The 27458-nt window shown below is 45.0% G+C and overlaps 2 protein-coding genes across 4 annotated transcripts in view; one reads left to right on the forward strand and one right to left on the reverse strand.

Annotated features, from left to right (window-relative positions):
- The window catches only part of LOC143978369 (large ribosomal subunit protein uL29-like), a 123660-nt gene extending 97185 nt beyond the window's left edge, over nucleotides 1-26475 (reverse strand). Inside the window, exon 1 of one of the 2 annotated variants that reach the window (XR_013273934.1) lies at nucleotides 26414-26433. Coding sequence is in view for 1 of the 2 variants with exons in the window: in XM_077478848.1 (XP_077334974.1) it covers nucleotides 26431-26460 (30 nt within the window). In the remaining variant the exon portion in view is untranslated. Of the gene's footprint in view, nucleotides 1-26413 lie in introns of both variants that reach the window. The other variant, XM_077478848.1, reaches the window with a different exon arrangement.
- A 120-nt stretch (nucleotides 26476-26595) lies between these two features.
- ARPC5L (actin related protein 2/3 complex subunit 5 like) overlaps nucleotides 26596-27458 on the forward strand; it is a 177424-nt gene continuing 176561 nt past the window's right edge. For both annotated transcript variants that reach the window (XR_013273929.1, XM_077478847.1), the window contains exon 1: nucleotides 26596-26961. Coding sequence is in view for 1 of the 2 variants with exons in the window: in XM_077478847.1 (XP_077334973.1) it covers nucleotides 26816-26961 (146 nt within the window). In the remaining variant the exon portion in view is untranslated. The remainder of the gene's footprint in view (nucleotides 26962-27458) is intronic.

Below are 27458 nucleotides of genomic sequence, written 5' to 3' on the forward strand. Positions count from 1 at the left end.
TGTGCTCCTGGCTTTTGCTAATTGAATGTAACCAAATAGAACAGACTATCATTCTGACACCAGCATTTTTCTTTCCCGTCAGAATCATTTTTGGTCACTACTGTCTTTTGAGATGTAAAACACTTTGAGAAATCACAACTTACTGATCAATAAGAACATCTAGTTAACATCATTAAATGTAACACAAGAAATATGTTCAACAATGCAATACCTGTCTCAAGCTGGGCCCCACCACATGTTGCTGCCTGGAAGGCCCAGGTTGGACATCAGAAGCCTCAGCTGGGGGTGAAGGATGCCTTGAAGGAAGACTGGAGAGTGGTGGCCTGAGTGGTCGCCTGGGTACCCCTTGGTCTACCAGAAAATGCAGCCTGTCAAAGTGAACCATCCTGGGGGAATAAACGGCATCTGGATCTCCTGCTCTCAAGGACTCCAGGTGTTTTTCTCTCCCTGAAATATGTAATCCTCATGGCCCCAATTTTCCGATTCAGATAGTCCATGTCATAGGATGCACACGGGTAAAGCGCTCTGGCACACAGCTGTGTGCAATAGGAATAAACTAAAACACACAAGCACACACACACAGGGTGTGACCCCTCGCTGACCTATAAAGGAAGTGAGGTCATCCAAACACACTGCTGGTTTGTCTTCAGCTTCCTGTGTTTCCCACGTCTGTTCCTGTGATCTGCATTACCCGTTGTGACCCGGATTGCCTCATGGACCTCGCTGATCTTCTCCTGACCCGACCTCTGGCTTGACCTTGGACTCCCGCTTTCTGAACGTGTTTGACCCTCAGCCTGCATCTGGACTTACCTGCTATCTCCTGTGTTCGACCCCCGGCTTGTCTTGGATTATCCTTCTGTCTCAGCGTTCCTGGTACTTGTTGTCTTCTGATCTGGACTGTGTTTGACCCCTGGCCTGTCTCCTGGATTCTGCCTTTGCCTTACGGACTTGCTACCATTGCTTCTGGACCTTCTCACGGGACATCACCTTTCCGCTCTGCTCAAGCTACCTGCTGATCTACTAGCAAGTGACTGTCCTATTGGTAGCTTGTGCCTCTTGGTGCAACCACCCCCTGTGCCACCTTCAGGGGTGGTCTGCACCGAGTCGCAACAGCGACCGCTCTCTGCATCTTGGCCTCGGTGAGTACATTTATATGATAGTACAAACCAGCCATGACAGAGGCCAACAGAGCGGGTTCTCCATTAGAAGTCCTGTGTCAGCAAGTCTATGCACAGATCGACAGCAGGCTTCAGCGACTAGCCACAGCTCCGGCACCCACAAATCCTATGCAGGCCTCAGCCAGCGGTGCCTCCACACCTCATGTCCAGCCTCCACCCGGTATGATGATGGCAGTGACCGAACGACGAGTACCCACGCTTGAGCGATTTTCAGGCGATCGAAAGAAATTCAGAGCCTTTAAAAATGCATGTTCTTTGTACTTGGCTTTGCAACCCAGGACCTTTTCTTCAGAGATCGTCAAGGTCGGGTTTATTATTTCTCTTTTGGCTGAGGAACCCCAGGCCTGGGCCCATAGCCTTATGGAACAGAGAAGCCCCTTGTTAAACTCCATGGACACCTTCTTTGAGGCCATGGGACAATTATATGACGACCCTCAGCGTACTGCCACGGCCGAGGCTACCATGCATGCTCTCTCACAGGGGAGAAGACCGGTGGAGGATTACACCGTTGAGTTTTGCAAATGGTCAGCTGACACCGGCTGGAACGAGGCGGCCCTGCGTTATCAATACCGGTTAGGGCTCTCCAAGAACCTAAAGGACGAGTTGGCCCGAGTAGAGACTCCTGCCTCCTTGGAGGAATTAATCCAGTTGGCCACAAAACTGGACAGACGGATGCGTGAGCGGCGCTCCGAACGCCTCCAGGCCCCTCGGCCTAGTTGGATGCTTCCTAAGGCCACTGTCCCGTATCCGCCCATCCCGGTTCCTTCGGGTCCCTCGGCTTCGGAAGGGGAGCCCATGCAGCTAGGTTTGGTCCGTCCTCGTCTCACCCCAGAAGAGCGACAACGAAGACGCCAAGCCAATCTGTGCTTATACTGTGGGGGGCTTGGACATTTCATTCACAGCTGTCCCGTGAGACCCCATAAGTTGCCCCCACGGTGTATAATGAACTACCAGAGTGTTGGTCCTGCTTAAACTTATGTGACTCTCTCTGTTTCCCTACAGCTGGCAGAAGAGAAGATCCCACTCCCAGCCGTGATTGACTCGGGGGGGATGTAGTTGCTTTTTGGACATCTCCCTTGCACAGCAACTACGCATTCCAAGCCAGAATAAAGCAACACACCTTCTAGTCCATTTAGCAGATGGATCTCTGCCACACTCAGGTCCAGTAACACAGGAGACACTACCTTTGCTTACTATTACAGACTCTGGCCATAGAGAACTCCTACGCTTCGATCTAATATCATCTCCCATGTTCCCTATCATCCTGGGACTTCCTTGGTTGCAGGCTCATGATCCCCAGATCAGTTGGAACTAAAAGCAAGTGTCCTTTACATCCGCCTACTGTATGCAGCATTGTTTTGATTCCATTCCAGCTCCTTGTATGACCGTGGCCCCCACCACTAATCACCTTCAGCACATTCCTCAGGTCTATTCCGAGTTTAAGGACGTCTTCGATAAAAAGAAGGCTGACCGTCTACCACCACACAGACCATATGACTGCCCCATTGAACTGTTACCCGACTCTGAGATCCCTTTTGGACGAATATTCCCCTTATCCGAGACTGAACTAAAGGCTCTCAAAGCCTACATTGATGAAAATCTTGAAAAGGGGTTCATTCGCCCATCTTCTTCGCCAGCAGGGGCAGGTATTTTCTTCGTGGGAAAAAACGACGGATCCCTTAGGCCATGTGTTGACTATAGGGAACTTAATAAGGTCACAATCAAAAATCGCTATCCACTTCCACTCATCCCTGAGTTATTCCAGTGCTTAGGATCTGCCCAAATATTTTGCAAACTGGACTTGCGGGGGGCCTACAATCTCATTAGAATCCGTGCTGGGGATGAATGGAAGACAGCCTTCAGATCGAGATTTGGCCACTATGAATATCTTGTTATGCCCTTTGGCCTGTGCAATGCCCCGGCCACATTTCAGCATCTAGTAAATGATATCTTCAGAGACTATCTTGATGATTTTATAGTGGTATATTTAGATGATATCCTTATTTTCTCTGCTTCTCTTGAACTCCACAGGGTCCATGTGCGGAAAGTCCTCACCATCCTCTGACAACATCGGCTGTACCTTAAGGCGGAGAAATGTGAATTTGAGATAACTACAGTTGAATTCTTAGGATTCATCATTTCTACCGAGGGCATCTCCATGGACCCCCAAAAGATCAAGGCAATCTTGGAATGGCCTGCTCCAAGGGATAAGAAAGCCGTGCAAAGGTTTATAGGCTTCGCTAACTTCTATCGCAGATTCATCGCCTGGTTCTCCTCAATAGTCGCCTCCATTACTCAGCTGACCCGCCAACACACCTGATTTCAGTGGTCTCAAGAAGCCCAAGAAGCCTTTACCAAACTAAAGACCTTGTTCACCATAGCTCCTATTTTACGGCATCCCGATCCAGTACTACCATTTGTACTGGAAGTAGATGCCTCCGAGACAGCCCCGGGAGCCATCCTCTCACAACGACAAGGGCCTAAAGCTTTGTTACACCCGGTGGCTTTCGCATCTCGGAAGCTGACCCCACCGGAGAGGAATTATGACATAGGCGACCGAGAACTATTGGCCATTAAGTTCGCTCTAGAGGAGTGGAGATACCTCTTGGAAGGAGCCACTCATCCCATCACAATATTCACAGATCACAAGAATCTTGAATATCTGCGGACTGCCAAACGCTTAAGACCCCGTCAAGCCCATTGGGCGCTATTCTTTTCAAGATTCCAGTTCCATATCTCGTACCGGCACGGATCCAAGAACAACAAAGCGGATGCGCTCACGCATGTTCCCTGAGTCCTCCCAGGTAACGGAGCCTAGTACGATCTTGCCGCCTCACAAATTCCTTCTACTCCCACAGCCTGACTTACTTACGGCCATCAAAACAGCTTCAGTCCATTGCAATGACCCAGTCCTACCTACCTTGGAAAAACGTGGCAATCTGTTTTGGGCCCGAAACAAGGTCTTCGTTCCCCTTGAGATTAGGACTCAAGTTCTAAGGACTTGTCATGATCACAAATTGGGTGGCCACTTTGAGACACAGAAAACAGCGGAATGGATCTCTCGTTCTTTCTGCTGGCCAGGTTGGAGACAGGACTGCCAGACTTACATTGCCTCTTGTGTACCGTGCCAGCGTAGCACGGGTCCCAAGATCAAGCCCTGGGGCCTGTTAAGGCCTTTGCCCATTCCTGACCGGCCTTGGGCAGACGTGTCAATGGATTTTATTGTGGAGCTACCGCCCTCGGAAGGTTTCACCACAATTCTGGTAGTAGTCGACCGGCTTTCAAAGATGGCCCATTTCCTACCTATGGTCGGTACCCCCTCTGCTCTGGAAACTGCCAATCTCTTTATTAAGGAGGTTGTCAGGCTCCATGGGGTTCCCAGCAGTATCATGTCAGATAGAGGTCCACAGTTCACCTCTAGATTCTGGAGAGAACTCTGCAAGATACTGGAAATCAAGATCTGTTTGTCATCAGCATATCATCCCCAAAGTAACGGGCAAACTGAACGGACAAATCAAACCCTTGAGCAGTATCTTCGCTGCTTTTGTTCAGGATCTCAAAATGATTGGTCGGTCCTGTTGCCATATTCAGAATTTGCCTACAATAATTCAATTCATACAACTACCAACCAGACTCCCTTTTGGATCAACTGTGTGTTTCACCCTTCTTTCCTCCCCAACTCCATCCCAGAATCCACTGTTCCTGCGGTCCAAGATCGGATAGCCGCCATCCAATCTAATTTCCAAAGGATCCAGGAGACCATACAGAAGGCCCAGGATGATTACAAGAAATACCATGATAGGGGAAGGAAGGAGAACCCTACCTTTAAAATTGGCAAGGAAGTCTGGCTATCTGCCACTAATCTTAAACTTCCTTGTCCCACACGCAAGCTGGGTACCAGATTCATAGGACCATTCAAAATCAAAAGGGTAATAAATCCTGTAGCCTTTGAACTAGCTCTCCCTGAATCGTACAGCATACACCCTGTTTTCCATGCCTCCCTTTTGAAGCCATTGGTTCCTAGTCCTTTTCCTGGAAGAGAAGTTCCTCCTCCTCCACCCATCAAGATCGATGGAGAAGATGAATTTGAAGTGGAAGCTTTACTAGGATGCAGGAAAGTCGGTAGACAAATACAATACCTGGTAAAATGGAAGGGGTATCCTTCATAAGATAACTCCTGGGAACCATCCAAGAACCTTCATGCACCCAAATTAATAAAGACATTCCATCAGCAACATCCGGAATTGATGGCTAGCTTGGGCGTCCGGAGGCCGCCCCTCGGGGGGGGGGGGGGCACTGTTATAGGATGCGCACGGGTAAAGCGCTCTGGCGCACAGCTGTGTGCAATAGGAATAAACTAAAGCACACAAGTACACACACACAGGGTGTTACCCCTCGCTGACCTATAAAGGAAGTGAGGTCATCCAAACACACTGCTGGTTTGTCTTCAGCTTCCTGTGTTTCCCACGTCTGTTCCTGTGATCTGCATTACCCGTTGTGACCCGGATTGCCTCATCAACCTCGCTGATCTTGGACTCCCGCTTTCTGAACGTGTTTGACCCTCAGCCTACATCTGGACTTACCTGCTATTCCTGTGTTCGACCCCCGGCTTGTCTTGGATTATCCTTCTGTCTCAGCGTTCCTGGTACTTGTTGTCTTCTGATCTGGACTGTGTTTGACCCCTGGCCTGTCTCCTGGATTCTGCCTTTGCCTTACGGACTTGCTACCATTGCTTCTGGACCTTCTCACGGGACATCACCTTTCAGCTCTGCTCAAGCTACCTGCTGATCTACTAGCAAGTGACTGTCCTACTGGTAGCTTGTGCCTCTTGGTGCAACCACCCCCTGTGCCACCTTCAGGGGTGGTCTGCGCCGAGTCGCAACAGCGACCGCTCTCTGCATCTTGATCTCGGTGAGTACATTTATATGATAGTTCATGTCTGCCGTGGGGACCATGATCTGCACCAAAGAAAGAAGTTTCTCCAGTGCTGCGTTCCTCTTTGTTCTGTCGGCATAAAACTTGTTGTGGAACTGCCACAGGCAGGGCATCTCCTTGTAGAGTTCTATGGATAGCCCCATAAAATTTTCATTTTGGAAAGGATCCATATTGTCTGCAAGACACAATACAAGACAAACCCTCAAATACTAATAATGCCATTAAAAACCCTCCTAATCTTGTCCCAATATCAGCCTAGATAGAAGCAGTCTAGTCTAGTGAAGCACCAACTTAAAATCTTTACCTTCATTTCCACGTTCGTCACGTCCGCGCCTCACTCTCTTCCCCGATCGTACGGACGATACACACGTGTTGCGTTTTATATACAGTGCGCATGCGTGAAACTCCGCCCGCCCCTGACGTTCTTTCCAGACTATTTCCCGCCCCTTCGCTTCTGGCGCAGTGGGGAGAGCACATGGCGGAGAGAACACAGGTGCGCACTAATAATAGTTCCACTAACGAGGAGGAGGGTGAGGAAAGCCCGGTGCCTGAAACGTCCCGATCCAGGAAGACAAGATTTAAGGCCTCAAATATGTCTTTTGGAGAGATGTTGGAGATGGTCGACATATTGAACAGGACCGACTATGATGGAAAGTATGGACCTTACCCAAACCCAAATATCAGAAATGCCAAGATCATGAATAAAGTTGTGAAGAGTCTTCATAAGAATTTTGGGGTACGCCGATCCAAGGATCAACTGAGAAATATCAGACCTAAAACTGAGGGAGCACGAGCAGTACCTAAGGATCAAGCGTGTTCTTAAAAAAAGTAAGTAGTTGTCGTGTGTTCATATGATTATTCTTGCTTCAATACTGCTCCATGTGCTTTGATTTCATATTGTGCATTTTAAAATGGCCACTTTCAAGTTCATGGTTTCGTTCGTTCGTAAGAAACATTGTTCTGCAGGGAAGTATTCCAGCTTAACAAAGTGTACCCAATAATGTTATCACCTTGTAACTCGGCCCAAAAACACAATTGTACAACACTTCCAAGCAATGTTTCTGATTCCTATTTCTGCCCTCTGTGTGCTAATTATTCTTTGTTTACATTCTCATAGGGGAGAGAAGACTCGGCAAGTATGAGGACACCAGGGACCACACCCCTCCCAAAGAAGGGCAACTTCCAAAAGCAGAAACAGAGGAGCAGGAGCAGGAAGAGGAGGAGGAGGAGGAGGAAGGAGAGATCGTGGAGGTTGGACAAATTGTCACCTCAACAGGTTAGTGTCGGTGAACACAGCTTCCGATAAGCTCATCAATGTATATCACCATATTTTTATTACATGGTGTGTTTGTGTGCTTTGTTTTGTAGGTGATGTGGAAGAAGATTCCCGTTTTACCAGTGAAAGTGCCCAGATCTTGATCGGGGAGATAATGGGGGGCAATCGTGATTTGGAAATTATCCAACAAATCATCAATGATGTAAAAAATAAAATGAAGAACATCATTGATGTTTTGGGGAAAACAACAAAAACTAGATAGGGTTTTATTTTTGCTATTTTAAAAACAAAATTTTGTATTTATCGAAATTCCAAATTTGGAAGATGCACAGAGTGTGTAAACATGCGCTATCTCCCATCATGGGGGATCAATGTACATGTTTTGTGGAAAGTGTCTGAGATGAAGGGGTTGCAGCCCCAAAGCATGTACATTGATCCCCCATGAAGGGAGATAGCACATGTTGACACACTGTGTGCATCTTCCAAATTTGGATTTTTCAGGGGTCACACCCCATGTGATGAAGGCAACATCAGCCCAGTTTGTACATACTCATGTCTGATATTGTCTTCACTTTTCAAAGTTGAACTTTGTAAGTTCCTGTGTTCTGTATTTTACGGTTTGATACATGCCTGTTTACACAAAAACAACAAGGAAACAAAATTCTGATTAAACTCTGTTTTGGATACACAAAATGTCTTGGTTTGTTGTAAAAACCTTTTCGAAACGCACATGTGAATGTGCTTGTATTAAAAAGTTGAATTCTCAACAATGTGTGGCTTCCTTTTTCATTGCGCATAAAATGTATTTGTAGTCAAATTTTAGTTTGTGCTGAGAAGGAGTGTGATTTACTAAAGGCAACTCCACTTTGCAATCCAAGTGTAGTTTCAGGTATACTTTTGCAGTGCACTTGTAGTGCATAGTGGATGTGCCTTTAGTAAAAAGCACCCACAGTGAGGTGTAAATTTGGACAATCATGCCATTTTCCTGCCATGGTGCTGAAAATGAGCACGATTTTGGTCAGTAATTCACTACATACATTAGTTACAAAAAGAAGGTGTGTGTGTAGCAGACCCACAACATAACAAGATTATCTGAAGAAGAGACTGTCCCCTCATCTCGCTCTAAACTTGGGTTTGCACTGTTGGTGAAAAAGGCACAACTTAAAAAAAACTGGCAAAGTGGGAGGCCACAGTCTGCCATTCCTGTGGCGTTGAAGGACACTGTGTAGTGAAACAAGTACAAAAATTAGTAATTTGACAAATCAACATTGCAAGCAGATTAGACACCCACATTTTTGGTCAAAATTAGTATAACATTTTGGCAACTGAGTATTTAAAGCCTAAAGTATAAGGTCCCCTTATGAGAGTCATCACCCCCCCATATGATGGGCCCTTGCTAAAAAATGAGGGGGGATGTTTAGGACAGGTAACCCTCTCCACTTGATTGAGAGCTGAATGCCTAAATAATGTGTGATACTTTGGGAAGCCCCTCCTTAGCTACACTATTGGCAGCCCACCGGACAGGTAAGAAGTGTCATAATAACAAAATGGAAGCACATTTTGACATTCTGCTATTACATAGCAAGAAAATTCATGTGTTAAAAAAATTAAAATAGCATTTGAAAGTATTGAGGCAGGTCCTTACACTACATGCTTTGGTGAATTCGTCCATAAATGTGATCATGAAAAAGGTAGGTATAGTGTGTATTGGGTTTGGTCAAGTCATCGGATATCAGATAGAAGATTGCTATCAGCTATGCTAGCAGTTGGGGAGAGGGGGGTTACTAATACAAAAATAAAAAAAAAGGTCACTTTGCATGAATTGAAGCACACACATCACATTTGTAGACATTTTAGGGGGTGTTTAGGGGAAAGCAATACTATGGAGCTGACAAAAGACATTGGTAAGTGACTAGACTATAGTTTGATGGGCCAAGAAGAGCATGGTGGGGAAGTTAGTGAGGCAAATATGCATGAGGACAAAGGGGCCGAGCATATGAATTAGAGCATATTGCAATGATGGTAATTAGGGAATGAGGAAAGAAATGCAAGACATTAGCAATCATGAAATACATAGAATGTGATGTTTAAGGATAAAACTTAGCTTCATATAGTCCTTCTGCAGGACCTGAATGATGGCAGAACGGGTCTCTGGAATAATGATCCCCAGAGCCTGGGGGGAGATGCCTGTAGAGAACTTGAGGTCCTGAAGACTTCTCCCTGTCGCCAAGTAGCGCAACGTGGCGATGAGCCTCTGCTCCGGAGTGATGGCTTGCCACATGCAGGTATCCTGCCTGGTGATATAAGGGGTCAGCAAAGCCAGCAGACGGTGAAAAACGGGGTCCATCATCCAGAGAAAATTCCTGAAATGATCAGGGTTATTCCCGTGGATCTCACGGAGCAAAGGCATGTGCGAGAACTGACGCTGGCGCAACCAATTCTTGGTCCACAAAACGCCTCCCCTCCCTGTTCATGGACCGAGCTTGTGTCAAAGTAAGAACCCCAACATGAAGCCCCTGCACAGCACAAACTGTACGACGAGTACGTAGAGGAAACATAGTTTGAAAACGGTCGGCTGGTCAGAATGGACACCAGAAAGCACTGATAAACAGCAAGGCCTGTAAGAACGACCTGAATAGCAGAAGCAAGCAGACAAGAAAAAATGCCTTTCAAAGCATACTATACCAAGATATAGTCCACAATGATCAACAAATACTTAATGACTGCACACACTGATTATCAGATACGCAAAGACAAGCAGAAACCGAAGAGCAGTAGCGATCTGAATCACTAATGTGAAAAGCGCGAATCATCTCTCCCCAAGCTTCTACTAACACAAGATCAGCAGAAGGAGCCCAAAGGGTGCCGGACATGGTGCTGAACTTTCCTTTTCTAGTCCCGCCGTACACGGCTTACGTCCCCGCGTTCTTGGCAACCGCGTAATCCGACAACTGGGTCCGACCGTGTGTATGCAACAGTTTCGGACACAATCCGTCGGACAAAATCCAACGGATTTGGTTGGCAGAATGTCCGACCAAGTGTACAGGGGCTAAGAGGAATATGATCTTTTGGCCCATTCTTAGTTAGTTACTGGGTAAATATTAACGACCATTCGAATATTTTTGACTTGTATAAGAAATGGTGTCCCTAGGATAGCAGCAGGTGAATTAGAAAGACAAAGGCCCAGTTTGAGCCCTGGTTCACACTGACAGCGGGAGGAAATCGTTCAGCTGAACTCACAATTAGGGATGGCCGAACGGTTCACCCGGCGGACATTTTGCGGCAAATTTCGGCTGTTCGCTGTTCGCCCAGCGGACTTCCATGTTTACTGTGTAAAAGAACTTTGACCTATGATGACACATCCATCATGGGGTACAGGACAGCCAATTGAGACATTACAGCCCATGGACACTTGGACATTCCCCCTAACTTATAAATAGACCCGATCCGGCGGCCATTTTACATTCTTTCGTATGTCACTATAGGGAGAGGTTGCTGTGTGGAGCAGGGAGAGACAGCAGTGACCCAAATCGCTAGTTATTAGGTCCACAAAAGTTCTTTTAAGGACTGGTATGGTATAGGTGTTAGGTGTAGTTCAGGATATAGGTTTGAGGCACTGCTATTCAAGTCATTGTTGCAGCAGCCTGTCTTGTCAGTGTAGAGAGAGGGACAGGACGCTGTGTGCAGCAGGGACAGTCAGTTTAATCATTAGCTGTTACTATTAGGTCCACAAAAGTCCTTTTCAGGACTGGTATGGTAAAGTAGTACAGGATATAGTTTTGAGTGCTATTCAAGTTATTGTTGCAGCAGCCTGTGTTTTGTCAGTTTAAATATGGACAGGCAGGAAGGTGTGTGTGGCAGTGAGGGGCAGTCAGTTTAATCAGTAGCTGTTACTATTAGGTCCACAAAGGTTCTTTTCAGGACTGGTATGGTAATAGGCTTGTACACGTATAATATTCTTTCTTCCAAATATAGAAAGAATATTATACTTGACTGCTGCCCTTCTGCTGCAGTAGTCCTTTATCAGTATAGGGACTGAGGTACAGTCTGCTAATCATTCACAACCTACTAGTTCCACAAAGGTCCTTATAAGGACTGGTAAGGTATAGTGTACTACAGTACATAGGGTTGAGTGAGGTACAGTCTGCTATTCCTTAAGGACTGGTATAGGTCCACAATATATAGGGTTGAGGTGCACTACTGCTGACTGCTGCCCTATTCTGCAGCAGTCCTTTATCAGTATAGGGACTGAGAGTTTTGCCACAGGGTCATTTAAAAAATGGCAGGCAGAGGAAGAGGCAGGCCCTTCCGCAGGGGTGGTAGGGGTAGGGCAGGAGCAACAGGCTTGAGCCAAAGTGGGAAGTTGCAGAAGGTGCGTTCAATTACTTTAAAGGACGCACCAGACTTGGTTGAGTGGCTCACTCAGCCTTACTCTTCTGCACCCTCCTCATCCTCTCGATCTGCACCCTCTTCTTCACTCTCTGCTATGTGCACCCCCAAAGACACTACCACCAACAACACCACCACCACCACCACCACCACCACATACCTTCCGCTTGAGTCACAGGAATTATTTTCCGATCCATAGACATTTCTGATGCGCAGCCACTCTTGGCATTGGATCAGGAAGAGGAGGTAGCAACAACCGCCACTCAGCAGTCTGTCGAAAGTACCCAGATCAGCCCAAGGAGGAGATTGTCCCCGGTGTTGCTGCCTACTCCAAGATCTCTACTTATAGCGGTGGGGAAGGTGACGTCGATGATGACGTGTCTAGTGATGTCACGTGGGTGCCCACAAGAGAGGAAGAGGAGGGGAGTTCAGAGGGAGATATGGACCAGCAGATAGGGAGGGGAAGCAGGAATAACTTACATTGCACAGGAGGGACAAAGCAGACTGCTAATGTATCAGGAGCAAGTCATCGACCATGTACGGTCACATCTGGCGCTCCCAGGACGCCAGCACATGGCTCCGCAGTGTGGCCTTTTTTTAACGTGTCCACTGCTGACAATAGTGTTGCCATCTGCAATCTTTGCAGTCAACGCATTAGTCGCGGTAAGCCCAACACTCACCTAGGGACGACCGCCTTAAAAAGGCACATGAGCAGCCATCACGAGCCCAGTGGGAGCAACGGAACACACAAAGCCACACTCCAGGCTCTCACCGTCCAGCCTCGTCTTCTACTTCTCCTTCTCCTCTCTCCTCACAATTGTCCTCCACTCCACCTTCCATCACGCCAAGCTCACGTTTTTCTGCAAGAAGGCAGGCTTCCGTGGGCCTAATGTTCGAGCGTAAAAAAATGATGACGCCGGATAACCCTCTTGCCCAACGGTTGACGGCTGGCTTGTCAGAACTGATAGCCCTCCAACTACTGCCATATAAACTGGTGGACTCGGAGGCCTTTCGAAAATTTGTGGCCATCAGAACACCACAATGGAAGGTCCCAGGAAGGAAGTATTTCTCAGAGAAGGGCATCCCAGAGCTATATGGCCATGTTCAGCGGCAAGTGAATGTATCTCTGGCACACAGTGTCGGTGCCAAGATACATCTGACCACAGACACGTGGTCTAGCAAACACGGGCAGAGAAGGTATATCACTTTTACTGCCCACTGGGTGAACCTTCTGACGGCCATCAAGCATGTAACCCGTGGCACCCGTGTAGATTTGGTTTTACCGCCATGGATTGCATGCAGGCCTGGCTCTTCTTTTCCTCCTCCTCCTACTCCATCCTCCTCCCTCTCCTCCTCGGCTGACTCCTCCTTTTTCGCTGCTAGCGTCTCTTCCGCTGCACCGCCCAAGCTCCCCAGAACCTATTCGACATGCCAGGTGAGACGTTGCCATACCGTGCTGCGTCTGTTGTGCCTGGAAGCCAAGAGCCACACTGGCCCGGCACTCCTTTCAGCTTTGCGTTCACAGGCAGATCAGTGGCTAACACCGCTCAATTTGACAGTTAGTAAAGTGGTGTGTGACAACAGTGCCAATCTGCTTAGCGCATTGAAACAGGGCAAAATTACGCACGTGCCATGCATGGCACACGTCTTAAACTTGGTCGTGCAGCGATTCGTTGTCAAATACCCTGGGGTCCAGGACATCTTGCGGCAGGCAAGGAAAATCTCGGCCCATTTCAGAAGATCTTACACGGCCATGGCTCGCCTTGCTGACATTCAGCGGCGACACAATCTGCCGGTCCGACGCCTTATTTGCGATTGCCCGACGCGATGGAATTCAACCTTCTATATGCTTGATAGGCTGCTCCAGCAGAAACGTGCAGTTAACGTCTACCTGTATGAACTCTGCGGCAGAACAGGTTCTGGGGAGCTGGGTTTTTTTTCACCGCACCAGTGGCTGCTCATGCGCGACGCATGCAGACTTCTGCGGCCATTTGAGGAGATCACCAAACTGGTCAGTCGCAGCCATGGCGCCATCAGTGACATGGTACCTTATGCCTTCTTTATGGAGCGTGCATTGCGTCGTGTCATTGATCAAGCTGTGGAGGAGCAGGAGTGGGAAGATGAGGAAGTCACAATGCTGGATGAATTCCCAAGGGGGGCTACTCTATCTGAGACAAGTGAACAACAGGAGACAACAGGAGTCTGAAGATCAGTCAGAGGAGGATGGTGCCGGGGCGGATGAGGAGGAACAAGAAGAGCATGCTTTAAAACTTTCTGGGATCCTTGTTGTTGTGCGTGGATGGGAAGAGGAGAATGAAGAGGATGACATTATCCTGGATGATGAGCAGGAGCCAGGCCACCACACCGCTTCCAGTTTAGTGCAAATGGGGGTTTTCATGCTCCAGTGTTTTGATAGGGCCCCCGTAAAAAAGCATAAGGGTCAAGGACGATAAGCGTACTCGCCTAGCTCACGACATTGTTAACTACCTCACATTTCTAAAAATGAATGAGGCATGGATCTCGGAGGAATTCAACACATGTGGCCAGTAGACCATGTATATGTCTATAAACTATTTTTTTTAATCAAGCACACAGACCTTCTTTCTTCATTTGGCTCACTTCCTTGTCCAAAAAAAGCACACCGTACTATACGCCCGTACCCTCCTGTTTGAAGAGGTTGAGCGGTGTCATATTTCTACTGGGGCTGCTTATTATGAGGGGCTCCCACCATCCCTGTGCTGTGCTGACTTCCTCCTGGGGCTGTACTTCTGCTGTGCATATTATGAGGGGCTCCCACCATCCCTGTGCTATGCTCATTATGAGGGGCTCCCACCATCCCTGTGCTGTGCTGACTTCCTCCTGGGGCTGCTTATTATGAGGGGCTCCCACCATCCCTGTGCTGTGCTGACTTCCTCCTGGGGCTGTACCTCTGCTGTGCATATTATGAGGGGCTCCCACTATCCCTGTGCTATGCTCATTATGAAGGGCTCCCACCATCCCTGTGCTATGCTCATTATGAGGGGCTCCCACCATCCCTGTGCTGTGCTGACTTCCTCCTGGGGCTGCTTATTATGAGGGGCTCCCACCATCCCTGTGCTATGCTGACATCCTCCTTGGGCTTCTTATTATGAGGGGCTCCCACCATCCCTGTGCTGTGCTGACTTCCTCCTGGGGCTGTACCTCTGCTGTGCATATTATGAGGGTCTCCCACCATCCCTGTGCTATGCTCATTATGAGGGGCTCCCACCATCCCTGTTCTATGCTGACTTCCTCCTGGGGCTGCTTACGGTGCAGGTGTCAGTGCTGTATATCACGGTGCTGGTGTCAGTGCTGTATATCACGGTGCTGGTGTCAGTGCTTTATGTCACGGTGCTGCTGTCAGTGCTCTCTATCACGGTGCTGGTGTCAGATCACTCTATCACGGTGCAGGTGTCATTGCTGTATGTCACGCTGCTGATGTCAGTGCTGTATATCACGGTGCTGGTGTCAGTGCTTTATGTCACGGTGCTGCTGTCAGTGCTCTCTATCACGGTGCTGGTGTCAGATCACTCTATCACGGTGCTGGTGTCATTGCTGTATGTCACGCTGCTGATGTCAGTGCTCTCTATTATGGTGCTGGTGTCAGTGCTGTATATCACGGTGCTGGTGTCAGTGCTTTATGTCACGCTGCTGATGTCAGTGCTTTATGTCACGGTGCTGGTGTCAGATCACTCTATCACGGTGCAGGTGTCATTGCTGTATGTCACGCTGCTGATGTCAGTGCTCTCTATCATGGTGCTGGTGTCAGATCACTCTATCATGGTGCAGGTGTCATTGCTGTATGTCACGCTGCTGATGTCAGTGCTTTATGTCACGGTGCTGGTGTCAGATCACTCTATCACGGTGCAGGTGTCATTGCTGTATGTCACGCTGCTGATGTCAGTGCTCTCTATCATGGTGCTGGTGTCAGATCACACTATCACGGTGCAGGTGTCATTGCTGTATGTCACGCTGCTGGTGATCATCTCCTGCACCCTCTTCTTTGCCTACCCTGACCTTCCCTCTCCTCCATTGCCTTCATGCGCTCCACAGTCCTGAATTGTCACAATTTCACATATAAAAAAGGAATGCTTGTAGTTGTCGATCCCAGATTCACCTCATACATGTGTAATGTCATTGGCCATGTGGTGGGACTATGTTTGCACAGCTAGTAATTATTTTGTGGCTGCAAATTTGACCTGTAGGTTTGCAAAGTTTGCCTCCAATTGAAGTCAATGGGGCCCGCCGCGAAGTTCGTCCATCACTACTCACAATTTCATTCCCGCATGTCAGTCCCGATTGTGGGGGAGGGAGGGCTAATATTAGAGACCTCTGTGCAGGTTTCTGCACTGATATCAATACAAATCGCACCCAAAGTCACACAAATTAGAACAGTGCAGTTGCCACCGATTTGACATGTCAAATCGCACCAATGTGAACCAGAGCTGACACATTCGAACACTGCCTATCCACCAGCTGCATTAATTACCTGCAATTCTCCACAGCTGTTACTGTATATATAAAAATTCCACCTTTATCACTTACTTGCAAGTGTGCTGAAGCCTAGGTTTACATTGGAGCGATTTGTCATGCAATTTGAGACATCAAATTGCATGACAAGTCACAGCCTATTAGCAGCAATGGCACTGTTCCAATCGATGCAACACAGATTTTGCAGCGCCGCACCAATTTGCTAAAGTAGTTCCTGCACTACTTTTGCTGATTTCAGGTGTGATTTCAATAGAAGTCTGTATGAAGAGCCTAAGTCGAAAGGTCAGCTATTGGGGGACAAGTTGGTTGTAATTTCGACCCCCAGACTGAATAAGACAAAACACAGTCACTCCACACTATGTTGTGGTTCAATTACTCTGTAAATGACCTTCAAAGTTTCACACATGTACAATAAGTTTTTTTTCTCTTTGTATTAACAATGACAAATACCGAATTTGCATTTCTCTTTGAAAATAAATATTGGAAACAAAATCTGTATGAAGCCACACAGATGTCTATCAAATAGCACCTGAAATCACGCTACTTCAAGGAAAATAAAAAACAGCATTTTAGCTTGCACATGGTTGGATGATAAAATCAGCAGAGCTTCAATTTCAGATCTTCTCCTCAGATCTACAGTGACTGAACTTTCAAGTGCAATTTCAAGTGCACTTTGCACTTGTAGTGCAAAGTGGATTTTCCTTTCGTAAATAACCCCCATTAACATCAGTCTCTGTCTGCAATGAGCTTCCAATCTAAAGTCCAAAATGAACTTTCTTACATTAGAGACTATTTCGACAGGAGCCAAAAATAAAGCCAGCGTGTCTTTGGATTGTAAAGAGAAACCCACACAAGGAGAACATATAAACTTCAACACAAGCATGTTGGGGAATTGAACCAACAACCCCAGTGCTGCTAGACAGAATTGCTACCCACTAAGCCAGCAGGCAGCCTCCAACACAGTGTCTGCATCTCTGTGGTGTGAACCAGCCCTAAGTCCATAGCCATGCTCAGTGTCACAGTTAATATACAATATATTGGCCTAAGTAGTGGGACGCCTGCCTTTAAATGCATATGAACTGTAATGGCATCCCAGTCTTAGTCCGTAGGGTTCAATATTGAGTTGGCCCACCCTTTGCAGCTACAACAGCTTCAACTCTTCTGGGAAGGCTGTCCACAAGGTTTAGGAGTGTATCTATGGGAATGTTTGACCATTCTTCCAAGTACATTACTCAAGAGTTATTCTTCTTGATCTATTCTGTGATATTTGGTGTTTTTTTTGTGGGTGAGAGTAGAATATTCCCCTCACATTTTTGGGAATTACATTTTGTTGGTACACATATCAAATTTTTTGGGCTCAAATTATGAATATTTTGAAATTATAAAAAGCACATAAAAATGTGATTAATTTTAAATTTGTATCAGCAATGCTATTGTTTGTGGATTGTAAAGACACCTGTGTGAGTTTTGGGTAAATATTGTTGTGAGAGTAACAAGTGAAAATGACAGAGAAAAATATATTTTATCAAAACATCAAAACATTCCACATTCTAGTATTCTTAAAAACTAAATATTTTATGTAGTAGCAACAATGTTGCAAAGCAAAATTTATTTCAGAGAAAGATACATTTCATCTCAACATTAAAAGGTTTTCTTTTTGTGAAAGTTACAATTGTTCCATTAGAATCAATGGCTAAAACTTGCATTGGACTATAAGGCCCCTTTCACACTTGGGCGGGAGCTATTTTTAGCGCCGCTTTACTGTAGTTTTAGCGGCGGTATGCGGGCGCTAACGGGCGGTTTTCACCCCTGCTAGCGGCCGAAAAATGGTTAAAACCGCCCACAAAGCTGGCGGTACAGTCGCGCTGCCCCATTGATTTCAATGGGTAGGAGCGGTTTAGGATCGGTGAATACGCCGCTCCTTCACCGCTCCAAAGATGCGGCTTACAGGACTTTTTTCACCGTCCTGCTAGCGCACCGCTCCAGTGTGAAAGCCTCTGGCTTTCACACTGGAGTGAAAGGAGCACGATTTTTATAGGAGCTATACAGGCGCTATTTTTAGCACTGTAGCGCTTGAAAAATGCCCCAGTGTGAAAGGGGCCTTATAGAGCAGATTTTCACTTCCAAAAAATTCTCTCTAATTAGCTCTCATTTCGGTATTTACTATAGTGCCGGGTAAAAAACACACGAGTTAAAATGAGAGATATTTGCAGGTCTGAGCATGCTCAGTTGTGTTGGCACCTAGTTGTCCAAAAATTGAGAATTTTTCACTTGTCAGACTTAAAGATATTTCAGTGTAGAAATCACTTTTTCACACAGTTTAAAAGCAGATTATCTTTAAATAATATACCACATATTTCAGTACCATTTAGGCAATTATATCATGCTCTAAACATTATTTCCATGTGCAATTCTTCAGGTTTTAGCAGAGTATGGGTTTGGGCGCTATTTGGTTTTAGGGAGCTATAGTAAATTCGATGTTTGGAGTATTTTCTCACCAGCGCTATAGTGAATACCGTTTCAGCACTAGTTAGCACAAATTGCCGTGAGTTTGCGCTAATTAGCGCAAATTTTGTCAATTAGTGCTAATTAGCACAGCTGCGCTATAGAAAAATGACCGTTAAACCTTTTTCTGACATTTGTTGGTTTCAAGTTAAAATCATTTTTTTTTTTGCTAGAAAATGACTTAGAACCCCCAAACATTTTATATATATATTTTTAGCAGAGACCCTAGAGAATAAAATGTGGTTGTTGCCATATTTTATGTCATGCTGTATTTGCGCAACTGTATTTAAAATGCAATTTTTGGGGAAAAAATTACTTTAATGAATAAAAAAACAAAAAAACTAACCACTAAAGCTAGCCGAATTTTTTGGGGATAATGTAAAAGATTTTATGTTGCGAGAATCATGATCGTTTTATTCTAAGCAAAAAAAATTGTGATTCTCATTTTGGCCAGAATCATGCTGCTCTAATATCTATGCAACTTCACCCATGTTCACATAGCTCTGAATTGACATGTCAAATTGCAGGCCAAATCGTCCGCCTATTGATGGTAATAGAACTGTCCGAATTGATGTGACGCCACAACGATTCCCAAAAGTAGTTCCTGCAATACTTTGGGTGACTTCAGGGGGCGATTTCTTACCTCCCAACTTTTTGAGATGGGTATAAGGGACAACTGTTAGCAAAAGTAGGTAGGCATAGGACACACCTCCTAAAACACCTTCTTAAAGGAGAAAATTATATATATATATATATATATATATATATATATATATATATATATATATATATATATATATATATATATATATATATATATACAGTGGTGTGAAAAAGTGTTTGCCCCCTTCCTCATTTCCTGTTCCTTTGCATGTTTGTCACACTTAAGTGTTTCGGAACATCAAACCAATTTAAACAATAGTCAAGGACAACACAAGTAAACACAAAATGCAATTTGTAAATGAAGGTGTTTATTATTAAAGGTGAAAAAAAATCCAAACCATCATGGCCCTGTGTGAAAAAGTGATTGCCCCCCTTGTTAAAACATACTATAACTGTGGTTGTCCACACCTGAGTTCAATTTCTCTAGCCACACCCAGGCCTGATTATTGCCACACCTGTTCACAATCAAGGCATCACTTAAATAGGAGCTGCTTGACACAGTAAGGTCCACCAGAAGATCCTTAAAAGCTACACATCATGCCGAGACCCAAAGAAATTCAGGAACAAATGAGAAAGAAAGTAATTGAGATCTATCAGTCTGAAAAGAGTTATAAAGCCATTTCCAAAGCTTTGGGAATCCAGCGAACCACAGTGAGAGCCATTATCCACAAATGGCGAAGACATGGAACAGTGCTGAACCTTCCCAGGAGTGGCCGGCCGCCCAAAATTACCCCAAGAGCGCAGCGACGACTCATCCAAGAGGTCACAAAAGACCCCACAACAACGTCCAAGGAACTGCAGGCCTCACTTGCCTCAGTTAAGGTCAGCGTTCATGCCTCCACCATCAGGAAAAGACTGGGCAAAAACGGCCTGCATGGCAGAGTTCCAAGGAGAAAACCACTGCTGAGCAAAAAGAACATCAAAGTTTGTCTCAATTTCTCCACAACACATCTTGATGATCCCCAAGACTTTTGGGACAACATTCTGTGGACCGATGAGACAAAAGTGGAACTCTTTGGAAGGTGTGTGTCCAAGTATATCTGGCGTAGAAGGAACACTGCATTTCATAAAAAGAACATTATACCAACAGTAAAATATGGTGGTGGTAGTGTGATGGTCTGGGGCTGTTTTGCTGCTTCAGGACCTGGAAGACTTGCCGTGATAAAAGGAACTATGAATTCTGCTGTCTACCAAGAGATCCTGAAGGAGAATGTCCGACCATCTGTTCGTGTACTCAAGCTGAAACGAACTTGGGTTCTGCAGCAGGACAATGATCCTAAACACACCAGCAAGTCCACCACCGAATGGCTGAAGAAAAACAAAATGAAGACTTTGGAGTGGCCTAGCCAAAGTCCTGACCTGAATCCTATTGAGATGTTGTGATATGACCTTAAAAAGGCCGTTCATGCTCGAAAACCCTCTAATGTAACTGAATTATGACAATTCTGCAAAGATGAGTGGGCCAAAATTCCTCCAGGACACTGTAAAAGCCTCATTGCACGTTATCGCAAATGCTTGGTTGCAGTTGTTGCTGCTAAGGGTGGCCCAACCAGTTATTAGGTTTTAGGGGGCAATCACTTTTTCACACAGGGCCATGATGGTTTGGATTTTTTTTCACCTTTAATAATAAACACCTTCATTTACAAATTGCATTTTGTGTTTACTTGTGTTGTCCTTGACTATTGTTTAAATTGGTTTGATGTTCCGAAACACTTAAGTGTGACAAACATGCAAAGGAACAGGAAATGAGGAAGGGTGCAAACACTTTTTCACACCACTGTATATATATATATATATATATATATATATTAGTTAAACCGCTAAGTGTTTTTTTTTTTTACCAATAATATTCCTTTAGATTGGCTTTGAAAATGTACAAACAAAGCAATTTAGAAATTAAGTTGGGCTGAGTCACACTTGTGCGACTTTGGACATCAGAGTCGCATGACAAGTTATACCCCAAGATTCTCAATGTGTACCATTCATATCTGTGCGACTTCAAGTCACACCGACTTGAACACAGTCCCTGTACAACTTTTGTCAGACTTTGATGCGAGTTGAGGTCCATAGACCTCAAGTTTACACAGGCATTCCCTGGAATCGCGACAAAATTGCTGACGCAAAATCACAGGAAAGTTGCGCACCTTTCCCTGCGACTCTTGCGTCCATAGACTTCAAGATCACACAGGCATTGCTTAGTCACATCAAAAATCTCGCAACTTTCAGGTCACGCAAGTGTGAGAGGGGCCTAAGTAACTGTGCTGAGTACTATTATACCTAGAATATAAAGTAGTCCCACCATCAAACACTAGTAAACGTATGTTCTCAATATCATTGTATTCAAATGGCTGAAAATCACACAGATGGTATCACCTACTGAAAGCTTGCATTAGACTCAGCAGCATATGCTGAAAAGAGGCGAATGCCTATTAGCCAATGCCCCATCAGCATGAGCATGGTTGCTACTATAATATTACTGCCTGAAATGCAAACCATTATTGTATAGAATCAAACATTAGTAAACATAAGTAAATGTATTTTCTCTGTAGGTATGTGCTCAGCTCTGTAGCATAGCGGTATGCCCTGCTGCCCATGAGTTCAAATCCCACTGGCAGCATCACCTCCTGAAAGTGTGCATTGTACTCAGCAGCATAGTTAGCCAATGCACATCAGTTTGGTTTATTCCATATTTTAACTCTTCAAATGCATGCAATGGTATATACTTATTCAATAATATTATGTTATGGGATTCCAAAATTCAAGGAAAAAAAGCAGTGAAATGTAAAAAAAAACAATAGCTGGTTTTTGACAAGTCCTTTATTGTAAAATAGCGCCAGACGCTGTCTCTCCCTCCTCCATCTTCTCCCAGAGCCGTCTCTCCTGCCACCGCCGTCTTCTCCATCTGCTGTGTTTTTCCACACAGCCGGTTACCTAAAGCTTCTTTTCTTCTGCGGCAGTCTTCCTCCGCTGTGTTGTCACCCGCTGTGTGATGTCTCTTACACAGCCATGGAGCGGACTCTCCGGGTGACATTATTGGATGGCCACAGAAAAAGAGCGGCTTTTTTTTTTATAAGTGGGTAAACGGCTGCGCGAAAGAACACATCAGCGGGAGAAGACGGCAGTGGCAGGATAGACAGATCGGGGAGAAGGAACATCAAACACTAGTAAATGTAATTTCTATGTATGATTGTGCTACGTACAATAGGCTAGTGGTCAGCACTTCTAACTTGAACAACTCAGGCTTTGAAGGACGCATGGGTTCAAATCCCACAGAGAGATACTAAAAGATGAATTGGTGAAAAAAAGGCAAATGACTATTAGCCAAAGCAGCATATGCTGAAAATAGGTGAATACCAATTAGCCAATGCACTTTAATTTGGCTGATTGTATTATAGTAACTCTTCCAATGCATGCAATGATATGTAAGTATTCAATACTATTATGCTGTGAAATTCCAAACACCACACACTAGTTAACTTTGTTTATTTTAATTTGCTTGTGCAATGAAAATATAAACACAGCTGGTGGATGGTAGGTTGGCTGGTATTTGAACTTATACTATGAATGCTGTGGAGACATCTGAGTAGACCACTAAGCCATTGTGCCAAGTACAAGACCTGCATAATAGTGTAGTATGATTAACCACTGGAGATCCGCGCTATAGCCGAATGACGGCTACAGCGTGGACCTGCTTTGCTGGGACTACATCTATTGACGTCGTCCCGTGCACGAGTGTCCTGCGCGCCCCCTGATGGGCACGCGTGGCGCGCTCTGTGATTGGCGAGTCTATGAGACTCGCCTCATCACGGATTGGAGCAAGGGGTTGATCCCGACCCCTTACCATGTGATCAGCTGTCAGCCAATGACAGCTGATCATGTGACACAACAGAGCTGGTAATCAGCTATTTTTCCTGTCAGCGCGAGGAGGAAAAAAAAAAAGCCGATCACCGGCGGGCCATGAGAGGGACTTCAGTCCCGACCACGGCCAGCTCATCAGTGCCCACCTGCCCCCTGCCAGTGCCACCTAAATATTAAAAAAGTGCCACCCATCAGTACCCACAGTGCCACCTATTAGTGCCCACAATCTGCCTCAACAACAGTGCTGCACCTCAATGCCACATATCCATGCCCATCAGTGTCATCTACCAGTGCCCATCAGTGCCGCTCATCAGTGCCCAGCAGTGCCACCTATCAGAGCCACCTATCAGTGCCACCTATCAGTGCCCATCAGTCCCAACTATCAGTGGTACCTATCAGTGCCCCTTAGTGCCACCCATCTGTGCCACTCATCAGTGCCCATCTGTGCCACCTTATCTGTGCCAATCAGTACTGCCTTATCTGTGCCTATCAGTGCCCACCAGTGCAGCCTATCAGTGCCCACCAGTGCCGCCTCATCAGTGCATTTCAATGAAGGAGAAAAATTATCTGTTTGCAAAATTTTATAACAAACTATTAAACATGATTTATTTTTTTTTATTTTTTTTGCATCTTTTGTTTGTTTAGCAAAAAATAAAACTCCCAGCTGTAATTAAATACCACCAAAAGAAAGCTCTATTTGTGGGAAAAAAAATTATAAAAATTTGATTTGGGTACAGTGTTGTATGGCCGCGCAATTGTCATTCAAAGTGCATCAGTGCTGAAAATTGGTCTGTGCAGGAGGGGGGGTTTAAGTGCCCAGTAAGCAAGTGGTTAAAGAATGATCATCAATAAATACGGTTTTATAGTCACCTAAATCAAAAAATAAAAAATAAAATACAACATACAACAAATAGCTAACCTAAATGTTTAATACATGTAACTTTACAGAATAGCAGACATTATTATGTAATAATCATTCATAATTGCATTTGTTAGCAAAAGAAGGAAAAAAATCTAGGTATACTAATTGCAATATACGTCAACAGATGCACACAAAGTAGAGCACATCTCACTTAAAAATGTTTCTTTCACATACATGGATCATGGTTACAGTGCAATGCTATATAATAACTTGAAAAAAATATATCCATTCGCATATACGCGGAGGCACTAATTAGCACAGATTTTCAAATTTACTAATGCTTGTTCGTGGCTAATAGCACTCATATTCATGTGCACATTCGCCTATTAATCTTTTACTTGGCTAAAAATGCGCGCTATTATTTGCAATAGTGCTCAGTACTTCCTGGCACTATAGTAAATGACCCCCTATGTGTATCTATGATATTCCACCCATAATCTTCATCCATAATTGTTTTCGAAACAGTTTGAATATGCTCCTTGGAATGTGTAGCCATGATATTCCACCCATAATCCCCATGCATAAAAATATTTATATGCATATTGATATCAGAAATAGGTTAAATATGTTTTTTTTGGTGGAATTTACTAATTCAGATGCCATTATTAAACAGACCAGATACAATTTTATGGAAGTTCAGATATAAAGAGAATAGAATATTTTGATTTGTATTGGGTTATATATTTATTTATTAAGGAATATATTGTTAAGTAATGGAAAGAGTGTTTATTTAAGCTTTTCTTTCCGTGTCCTTGTCCTTGTTTGAAATAGTTCTACAAATGTTCCTATTAGAAACAGGTCAACTGTGTTCCTAGGCTTGTTTAGCCATAATCTCCATGTGGAAAAATAATTATATGAATATTCCTCTCAGAAATAGATTAAATATGTTCATTGGAATACAGCTGCATGTATATAAATCAGCAAGTGAACAGTTAAACATTAGCAACTGCTTCTTCCAACATAGTATCAAGCACTGTGGGAAAGAATAACATATCTTGAGTAACAACACTCATTACCATATATGTGTGTAAAAAGTACACTATCACCTAGTGAGAGTTCTGCGCATTGCAGCCAATAATCCAATCATCCCAATATGCAGTTTAGTACGTCCCGTCAAGACATAGCTGGGTGTAGTAAGATGGCCGCATGAGTGTTTTATCAGATTACTGCTACCTGACAAATCATAAAGTGTGTGGAACCCATATACTACCGTGGAACGCATGAACAGTACATTTTTTTTGGTTGGAACGTCACTTCCGTTGCACAATCTGATGGGCAGGGCCGTCTGTAAGGCAGGGCAAAAGGGGCAGCTGCCCTGGGCCCCGTCATTGTTGTGGGGCCCAAAGCAGCTGCTTCATACTTGCCAACTATCCCAGTTTAAATTCTATTGGCTTTTGAAGTTTTAGTCCTGTGCCGTGTCCCAATATCTCAGTGTGAAGTGCTGGTACTAATGCTACCCAGCTCTGCCTTATTATTCTGTACAGATTATTCACCTGCAGAACCTGTGTTTACATGTAAATAACTGGCATTCATATGTAAATAGCAGCAATTTATAAGTAAATAGCTGTGGTCATTTCTATTGATATGTAAATAAAGGCAGCATACATATGTAGATAAATGCCCCCCTGCAGTGAGATGATGTGATGTAACCTCTAGCAACAAATCAGTGAGCAGTAATTCTGTACAGTAATCTCTAGCAACCAATTAAAAAGCAGAAATTTTCTGTAACCCCTAGCAACTAATCAATGAGCTATAATTTGTGCTGTAACCTCTAGCAACCAGTCAGTAAGCAGTAATGATATGCTGTAACCACTGGTAACCAATCGCAATTGCTGCCTGATCTGATACAGTAAACTGATTTTAAGTTTAGCTGTTATTTATTGAATGTTTCAGAGCAGGTGTAGAGTGAAATTGCATGGGGGGGGGGGGGGGGGGCAAGAAAAGGTTTGCCCAGGGTCCAATCAATATTGAAAACGGTCCTGCTGATGGGTAGTTGTAATCTGATAGAACACGCTCCTTGGAAAATGCTAACTATGCAACCCCCAGTGATCATTGTGCAGAAGAAAGCTGCTCTGTACAGGCACTAGCAGGTTGCAACGATCACTGCAGAAGTACCAACTACTACGGTGGTTGTAATGGTTCCCTGGTGGCAGAGATATATATAATATATACACATACATAATGCAAAACTGTACCAATTTAAATATGCCAGCACGATCATTCATTCATAGTGTTCGTCTTCAGTTCCCAGGTCAAAAGTAAAAAGCAGATAATACCCAGAGCCAACAGGGCTGCAGTTGCTAGGCAGCAAGACGCAATCAAGTCGCTTGTGCCTCTGTGCCTGACACGTTTCCGGTTCCTTTGCACTCTCCGCCCAGGAGTCGCCGGAAGTGGAGAGAGCCGGACTAACAGAAACGGAAACCGTTTGACAGCTAGCGGACCCGGTTTCTGGTTTAGTGTCCGTGCGAGAAACGGTGTTTGTGTGTGAAGCCCGCCAGTTTCCCCCTGGTGTGCCCAGTCACTTCTTCCTGACTGTGAGGAGGGTTCCTGTTACTTTCCCCGCTAGCCGGTGTCTCTGTCATGGCTAAGAATACTCTGTCGTCGCGTTTCCGCAAGGTGGACATCGATGAGTACGATGAGAACAAGTTTGTGGACGATCAGTTGCAGGAGGAGCCGGCAGAGCCCCAGGGGCCGGACGAGGGAGAGGTGGACAGTCTGATCAGACAATATCCTTTTTTTGCCGGCCTTTACCGTTCATTGTCAGCGCTGTCATCTGCTTGGTAGGTGGGGGGCTGTGGACTTTCTAGACAGCTGAGGCTTCAGGAAGTATTACTTCATTGGTTTTTAACGATCAGACACCAATCAGCCTTCTACTGCCCTTTTCATATGATCAGCTTAAATGTGTGTGTTATGGCGTGGAGCCTTGTATGGATGGGTCAGTCCTGTCTAACATTCCATCTTCCCTGGCTCCTAAACTTGTCAGCAATTTTCAGGTGACCAATTAGAAATGTTAGACAAGCTGTAATATGAGCATCATCAGCAGTAATTAACCACTTCAGCCCCTGAAGGTTCCACACCTTCCTGACCAGAACATTTTTAGCGATACAGCAATGTTACATTACCTGACAATTGCGCGGTCATGCGATGCTGTACCCAAACAAAATTGTCCTCTTTTTTTTCCCCCCATAAATAGAGCTTTCTTTTGGGGGTATTTGATCGCCTC

Source organism: Lithobates pipiens, unplaced genomic scaffold, assembly GCF_037356315.1.
Source record: "Lithobates pipiens isolate NorthernLeopardFrog02 unplaced genomic scaffold, aLitPip1_a1.2 Scaffold_1, whole genome shotgun sequence".
Taxonomy (NCBI): domain Eukaryota; kingdom Metazoa; phylum Chordata; class Amphibia; order Anura; family Ranidae; genus Lithobates; species Lithobates pipiens.